The 8,676-nt window shown below is 46.6% G+C and overlaps 1 protein-coding gene across 5 annotated transcripts in view; it reads right to left on the bottom strand.

The window, feature by feature from the left end:
- Positions 1-1,009: 1,009 nt before the first annotated feature.
- LOC125447028 (receptor-type tyrosine-protein phosphatase H-like) overlaps positions 1,010-8,676 on the bottom strand; it is an 89,497-nt gene continuing 81,830 nt past the window's right edge. For all 5 annotated transcript variants that reach the window (XM_059640502.1, XM_059640503.1, XM_059640504.1 and 2 more), the window contains 3 exons: positions 6,881-7,038; positions 5,368-5,503; positions 1,010-3,494 (listed from right to left, as the gene is read on the bottom strand). In XM_059640502.1, coding sequence (XP_059496485.1) covers positions 3,351-3,494; positions 5,368-5,503; positions 6,881-7,038 — 438 coding nt within the window. In that variant the 3' untranslated portion in view covers positions 1,010-3,350. The remainder of the gene's footprint in view (positions 3,495-5,367; positions 5,504-6,880; positions 7,039-8,676) is intronic.

Genomic DNA, 8,676 nt, shown 5'->3' with positions numbered 1-8,676 from the left:
ATTCTTGCTGCCGTACCTCCCCAATCTCATGGCTAAAGTTTTAATTCTGTGAATCCAAGTCAGAGAATCCCCACAGTGCAGAAAGAGACCATTCAGCTCATCAAGCCTGCACTAACTCTCCAAAAAGCATTGCACTCAGACCCAGACCCATACCCTAACCCTATCCCCCTGGACACCAAGGGCCAGCACACTTTACCTACATGTCTTTGGACTGTGCGAGGAAACCCACACATATAGGGGGAAGATGTGCAAACTCCACAAAGACAGTTGTCCAAGGGTATAATTGAACCCAGGTGCTTAGTGCTAGAAGGCAGCAGTGCTAACCACTGTGCCACCCACTAGTCCGAGCAGGTGCTTTGTACAGACCTTGTCCATTGTCTGCCATCATTGTGTTCCCCTCGATCTCCTTTATTCCAAACAGAACCTGAATCCAGCGTCAAATACCAGGAATATCAGCAACCGAGAGGCATCGATCACAGGAGGTCATTGAGATGAGGAGCATCCAGCAAGGTTGGGGAGCGAGGGGGCTGGTTGAGCAAACAGCATCGAGCAGGAGGGTATGTCAAGAAGATGGGCATTGAGAAAGGGAGTAATTGGGCAGAGGGGGCATTAGCAGTGGGGGAATTGATCACTGGGTGGGCACCGAGACGAGAGATAGAGAACGTTATTATGGAAGGACAGTAAGGACTGGAGCCACAGACATTGAGCAGAGGGACATTGATCATGGTCCACCCAGTCAGGCTGGGAGCAGCATTCAGATGCAACAGGTTGGTTAGAAATAGGATGGGAGAATCAAAACTGCTACAGAAATAATTGTAGACACACACACACCCCTACACGCATCCACTCCTCACTCCAGCACATCTACCTTCTCCCAATGGCTCTCATAGTCACTGTCACGAGCACTGGCATTCTATCACAGTCAGTTCCGTGTGGTCTGTCCCTTTAAGTAACTGACAGGCACAAATCAATAAAACAAATAAACTTATTCTTTATTTCTTTGTACAGTTATAAACTGGAAGAGAACAGATGTGGGTGTAGCCACACGAACAGTGCGATGGTGTTGGATGTGGTTGGCACCAGGTACATATGGTTGTATTGATGTTTGGTGGGTGTGAGGCAACATCTCTTTATCTTCCAAATTGGTTTCCGCCAATAAAATATCAGAATTAGAAAGAGGTGTACAAAAATTATATCATTCTTACAATCAAACATGTGGGCCATTGGCCTGTGCCATGTTGGGGTGGTTTTTGGGGAGGTGAGCATGCTTGGTACAGTTAGGCCGATGAACCTGTGAGAGTTTTCCAGGCCTTGGAGATGTCTCTTGGTCAGAGCCTTCTTTTATAAGAGGCACTCAAACAGAATTAATCCTAAAATCTAAACAGTTCACTGCAGTGTGAAGGAAGGCAGCCATGGAGATTTTCATCGTGGATCCTGAGGGTGTGTGATCTTCCTGTTCTCACCCAACCTCAGGGAGAGCCCAGGCTAACAGAGCTTTCATTTCCCACAGTCTGTTGCAGGCTGATTCTAGTCCAGCATAGACCAGTCCAGTCCCGTTCAGTGCAGTGCAGTGCCAGTACAGTCTAGTCCAGTCCAGTGCCAGTTCAGTCCAGTCCCATGCCAGTGCAGTACAGTGCAGTGCCAGTGCATTCAGTCCAGTCCAGCACTGTGTGATGCCTGAGTTTTATTAGGTACCATTGAGAGAACAATAAAGGGATTGTTGTGGGGGAATGGGGGAGAGATAGTGACGGGACAGGGAGTGGGGTAATAATGAGGGGACAATGAAGGGATAGTAAGGAACACTGAAGGGATAGTGAGGGTAAATTTCATCTTGATTTCTCAATATAAAACAGACTTTAACGAATCAGCAACCTTTCTCACAAAGCATCTAATATTTTGGCCAGGACCTCACAGAACCCCTGCGCTGCACAGGAGGAGGCCATTCAGCCCTGTGAGTGCATGCCAGCTCTCTCCAGAGCCTGTCAGTTAGTGCCAATGTGCCCGCTCTGTCCCTGGCACACTGCAAATTTAATTTATCTCAAGTAGCCATTTGGTTTCCCCTTTTTAAAATCTTCATTGCCTCCACCTTTCCCTCTCCTGTAGGCAGTGATTCCTGGTTCATTATTCATTTGCCAGTAATGTTCTTTCTTACTTTTACCACTTTCCTCATGTCCAAAACTTTCAACCTTTGCCGGGTAATTCACAACAAAATTAGTTACTAACACATAAATCAACTCCAGCACCAATGAAATCCCCATAATGTTATGGAACAGTCTCACTGTTTAATACGAAGGCTTCTTGAGGGGCTGCTCAGGTTATGTTCTTTGCTTGTTTTAGGATCTAAACTCCGTTCCTTCATCTCAATCTTCAGACATTTGAACATGGGCCAGTCCACTCAACTCCTACCTTAGGCCTCTCTCGTTTACCCTCTGGATCAACTGAGGAAACTGGCTGCCTGTCTGCGGGTGAGGGAGGCTGGTCTGGGGGGTGAATGTTTGTCTACACCCTCTGCTGTAAACAGCGGGGTTATTCACAGATCGTGCAATCCCAGTAAAATGACGTAAAGTGCTATTGTGAACATCAAGAGGCCACTTTCCTTCTGAGGATACAACTCGAATCATGCCAGCACAAACTCTTTCTAAACAACCATTGGAATGTACAGGATAGCAATATAAATATCTGCAGGATGTAAGGGCAAAGAGACACAGAGGGAGCCACGCAGAGACAGAGGGCACAGAGAGACAGAGGGACACACAGAGACAAACGGGAGCCAGGGAGAGATAGATGGAGATGGAGAGAGAGAGAGAGAGAGAGAGAGAGAAGTAGAGAGACAGATGGAGATACAGGGAGACAGAGGGGGTCATAGAGAGAAGGAGATAGCCACAGAGAGACAGAGGGAGACACACAGAGAGAGGGAGCTACAGAGAGATAGAGGGAGGCATGGAGAGACAGAGCTACACAGAGGGTGACACAGAGAGATGGAGAGGGGCACAGGGAGACAGTGTGAAGAGCAACAGTGGGAACAGTATAGAGACAGTGAAGGTCACATAGAGACAAAGGAAGTACACAGAGACAGTGGGACACATGGAGAGACAGTGGGATACACGGAGAATTTTAATTTTCAGAAAAAGAGGCACTTTGATGTGGAGATACAAACAGTGGCATGAATCAATGATGTACAAGTGATTACAAAAGATTCATGGTCCATTGGCAAGACTGGATTCATTTGAGCCACACATTGGGGGACCCCAGTGTGAGGGGTATAGAATAAAGGCACATACACGGAGTTCGAGGCACGTTTCATTGCAGTACCATAGCAACATGGCAGCAATAAACAGTGTTCTAACTAACTAAATTACGTGTGACTCTGCAGCATGGATGGCACTAACATTTTCATAGATAAGATCCTGCTGATTCTCGTAAATGGCTTCTTCAGGCTCCATCTTCATTTGGATTGTATCCAACATACACTGATGCAGGAAGATGTACTGAAGCTAAACGCCAGCAAATGGAAAACAGATGAAAAGATTTTACTCCTCACGATAACACTAAAACATTTCCATTCAAAGTAAATCTTGTGGTTATTGAAATGAGTCAGAAGTCACGTGACATCAGGTTATAGCTGAACAGGGTTCATTGGAAATCATAAGCGTTCAGAGCACTGCTCCTTTGTCGCATGAGGTGAGACTGTTGGACTATAATCTGGTGTCACATGATTTCAGATTTTGTCCATCCCGGTCCAACACTGGCACCTCCATAGCACTGAAATGAGGACACAGGACAGGGAAAGCATGCTGTTAAATACAGGGAAAAACCCTCTCTACACCATCTCCATCAAACACTCCCAGGACAGGGACAGCACAGGGTTAGATACTGAGTAAAACTCCCTCTTCGTCATCACCAACAAACACTCTCAGGACAGGGACGGTACAGGCTTGGATACTAAGTAAAGGTCCCTCTACACAGCCCCCATCAAACACTCCCAGGACAGGGACAGCATGGGGTTAGATGTAGAGTAAATCTCCCTCTACATTGTCCCCATCATGTACTCCAAGGGACAGGGACAGCATGGGTTGGATGCTGATTAAAGCTTCCTCTACACTGTCCCTATCAGACATTCCCAGGACAGGGACAGCACGGGGTTGGACACTGAGTAAAACTCCCTTTAATCACAAAGTACTGCCGAATGATATTTACTTTTCCCCACAATCACTGGCCTCCTGATCTCTTGGATAAAGTGGTGTTTGATTCTCCGCATGTCAAACAGAGAAGAAGCTCAGAAACTCATTTCATACACAGACTCTTCAGAGCAGCATGGAGGGAGACCGAGTTCAGTCACCACTGATGTGCTGGGTTTGGTCCGAATTGGAGAGTCTCATTGTAGGGAGCACCCCCCAGTCATATTCTGTTGGAGTTCTGAGCACTCAGTGTTATGGCGGGAACTTTTTCCGTGAGCCTGTGGAATTTGAACAAATGAGGAAGGGTGATGGATGTGTGGCTGTAACCTTCCTCATTCTTGTATGGAAGCTCAGTACCCAGTTCTGAGCCTTCCTCATGGACTAACCACTTCCCTCGCTTCGACATAGCAGCAGCTCCAGCTCTGGCTTTTAGCTCTGCGGCCACTTCAGCCAAACATTACCCTTTTGCACTATCCTTTCTGGGGATATGAGCATCATTGACTAGACCAGCATTCATTACCCATCCCTAACTGCTCTTGAAAAGGCAGTGGATGTAAACCACCTTCTGAGTGACAGCAGATCGTGAGCTGTGGTTGCAACCACTGTGCTGTTAGGGAGGAAGTTCTTGGTTTTTTTGACCCAGCAACAGTGAAGACTGTTGAGTAGCATAGAGGGGAACGTGCAGGCTGTTGTTCCCCTGCATTTGCTGCTCTTATCATTGTAGGTGGTGAAGGTGGCATTTTTGGAAGGGACCATCAAATGACTCTCGGTATATCTTGCAAGATGGTAGACACAGCTGCCATTGGGCATCAGTGGAGGAGGGGCTGAGTGTTGGAGATGGCGAGTGAAATCCATCAATAAATTTGCTTTGTCTTGGGTGGTGTCAAGCTTCTTGAGCTTTGTTGGAGCTGCACCGATCCAGATAAATGGGCAGTATTCCATCACACTCCAACACTTGGTGTTGGTGGGACAGGCATGGGGGGGTCAGGAAGTGACTCACTGAATGATTCCCAGCCTCCGACATGCTCGTGCAGCCGCGCCGTTTACAACAGAACCCCTACAGCGTGGAAGCAGGCCTTTCGGCCCATCAAATCCACTGAAGAGCATCCTATCCGGATGCAGGAGGTGAAGCCACTCTTGAGTTACAGCAAATAAATTCCTAGCAAAAGCAAGGAGAAACATGTTGCACCTCTGTCTGGACCATCAGAGGCCGGTTCTGCCTCATTTTGCGGACAATCCCATAAACATCGACCAGACCTTCCTGTTCCATTTGCTGAAGTAGGTAATCCAATGCGATTAAAGTACCTGTTCGCCCAACTCCAGCACTGTGGTTAAAACCAAGATCGAGTTAGAGCAGACATTGAAACTAATTAGCCAGGCTTTCCCCAAACTGAGCTCCCTCAAAACACAGCCCGCTGCCAAGAATTCTGGTGAAATGAAGCATTCATCTGCATCTTTAATAGCAATCAGCTCTGTCACACCTTCACTGAGGAATCGCTCTCCCCAGTTACAGCCCTGTGTTACTGACTGTGTCTCTTTCGATGCTAATCCACTTTCTTTTCCCTCAGAGGGTTGAGAGTCTGTGGAATTCCCTTCCTCAAAAGGCAATGGATGCAGAATCGACAAATATTTTTAAGACAGAGGTAGATAGATTCTCGCAACAGCTCCAGCTCTGGCGTTTAGCTCTGTCGCCCCTTCAGCCAAACATTATCCTTTCGCTCTATCCTTTCTGGGGATGTAACCATCACCGACTCAACCCACATTCATTGTCCATCCCTATGTACTGTTGAAAAGGCAGTGAGTGGATGGGAGCCACCTTCTTTAGAGACTGCAGATTGTGAGTTATGGTTGCAACCACTGAGCTGTTAGGGAGGAAAAGGAATGTGGAGTTGAGGTTAAAACCAGGTCAACTGCGATCTTACTGAATGGAGAAACAGGCTCAAAGAGCCAAGTGGCCTAATTATGTTCAATTGTTAAACATGGTCACTCACGAATGTTTCTCCCTCCAAAGATTTTCCTTTCTTCAATATATGAAGTGTGAGTATCACTGGCAGAGCCAGCATTTATTGCCTTTCTCTAATTACTCTTGAATGCAGTGGCTTGCTACAGCATCTCAGACTCCATCACATTGATGTGGGTCTGGAGTCACAAGTAGGCCAGACCAGGTAAGGATGGCAGATTTCCTTCCCTAAAGGCCATTAGTGAACCGGATGGGGTCTTTAATAAATGGTAAAACAGTTCGGGAGGTGTGTTCCAACCAGGATAAACCAGAAACAGTTCCTACCACTGCCACCATCTATTATTCTGGGATTGGTCCTGGAGGAAGTTGACTACCCAATAACTTAAGAGGGCTGTCTGCACTGAAAGTCTTATTCATGTTCTTATGACAATGCACAGATTTAGCACAAGCTCCTAAATGCCACTTGTCGCTTCAGAGTCTCTCCATCATCTATCACATCAGCACTGACATTGCTTGTTATTCACATATTTATATACAAATCCTTTTCACTATTTTATTGTTCTGTGTTACTCACTGTAACACATTGTTCCAGCTCCCTCCCACTGACATTAAGCCCATCTGCGCTATTCTAACTGATCCATGTAAACTGCATACACAACAGTAGGATGTTTTTGAGAAGTCAAGAGAGTACAGTCATTGGCTTAAAGCAGAGCAGAGAGATCCAGTCACAGTACGTATTTACCTGCAGTGTACAATCGGAAAACCTTGGTTACTCCTGTTCAGGTGACCACGAAGTATTTTGTGGAAGGCTATCAGTTTCTCTGTTGTTTTGGGAACTCCATGATCTGGCCAGGCAGTGAAGTGGAAATGTGAGACTGAGCGTAGCTCCGATGATCCAGCCTATCCAGAGAAAGCAGAGGGTGAGTCTTCTTTCCTTTTGCAGCTTCCTTTTCTCCCCGAGATCCACTGGGAACTGCTCATCCCTTTCCTCACTCGAATGGCCATCCCAGACCTGTAGCAAACCCAAGAGCCTCTGCTGGGATTTGTGGAAAATGGTTAAACTTAGTCCCTATCCTCAATCCAAGGTCCATCATTCAATGAAATTCTGCTGATCTCTGATATAACTCCATATACCCCTCTCATTTGCCCCTTGTCTTGAAATAAAAGTCTCAGAATCAGAATGAACAATTGATCTTGTCTCAGTCTCCACTTGGACAGCACAGTGCCTCAGTGGTTAGCACTGCTACCTCAAAGCACCAGGGACCTGTGTTCAATTCCACTCTCAGGTAATTGAGTTTGCACGTTCTCCCTGTGTTTGTGTGCCTTTGCTCCAGTTTTGTCCCACAGTCCAAAGTTGCCCCCCCAATCTCTCTTCCCCACCTCTCTCTCTCTCTCTCTCGCTCTCTTTTTCTCTCTCTCTCTTTCTCCCTCTCTCTCTTTCTCTCCCTTTCTCTCCTTCTCCCTCCCACTGCCTCTCTCTCCGTCACTCTGTCTCTCTCCAGCCTTACGTGTTCCTCTAAATTCTTGAAAACATCAGGCAAATCACCTCTTAACCTTTTAGATTCACATCAGAAAATACAACCCTAGTTTCAATCGTCTCTGCTGAGAAATTGTTCCTTGGAGATCAAGTGCCATTTTGGGAGCTTCTGTTCCTAATAGGGAGGGAGCTTCAGGGCTTTGACCTAGTGACAACGAAGGAATGGTGATAGATTTCCATGCCAGGATAGTGAGTGGCTCGATGAGGAACTTACAATGAGTGGTGGTCTCCTTTGACTTGGTGGAGGTTGGGCGTTGGAAAGTTTTCCCAAAGGAGTTATAGGGTCATACAGCACGGAAACAGTCCCTTTGGTCCAACTCGTCCATGCTGACCAAGTTTCCCAAACTAAACTAGTCCCGCTTGCCCACCCTTCCAGCACAAGTAATGTAGTTGTAAATCTTTTGCATCCTTTCCAATTTCATTACATCCTCCCGATCGCTGAGTGACGAGGTCTATACGGAGTAATCCGAAAGTGGCCTCACCAATGTGAGGCAATGTACGATGGCAACATGATGGCCCAAGTCCTGTACTCAATGGTCTGAGCAATATAGTACGTTAGTAAGTACAAAAGAGACAGTCCAACATTTCCCGATAAACAAACACAACACTAGGTGACAAATTGAGGGAGACATGCCTCAGTAAAATAAAATACCAGGGGCATATTCTGGGGAACAAAAAGGGAGACAGAGATGTGGTGATGTGTTGCAGTACCTAGTGTAGATGGCACATATTTCTGCCTCCCGGCATCAGTGGCAGAAAAGTAAACAGTGAAGGTGGTGGAAGGTCTAGGCCCGAAACGTCAGCTTTTGTGCTCCTGAGATGCTGCTTGGCCTGCTGTGTTCATCCAGCCTCACATTTTATTATCAGTGAAGGTGGTGGATGTGGTACCAGTCAAGCAGGTTGCTTTGCCCTGGATGGTGTCGAGTTTCTTGTGTGCTGTGGGAACTATGGAGTGTTCCACCATACTCCTGACTTGTGCCTAATAGATGGTGAACGGGTTC

This window comes from Stegostoma tigrinum, chromosome 38 (assembly GCF_030684315.1).
Source record: "Stegostoma tigrinum isolate sSteTig4 chromosome 38, sSteTig4.hap1, whole genome shotgun sequence".
NCBI lineage: Eukaryota > Metazoa > Chordata > Chondrichthyes > Orectolobiformes > Stegostomatidae > Stegostoma > Stegostoma tigrinum.
This window is presented reverse-complemented; position numbering and strand designations above follow the sequence as displayed.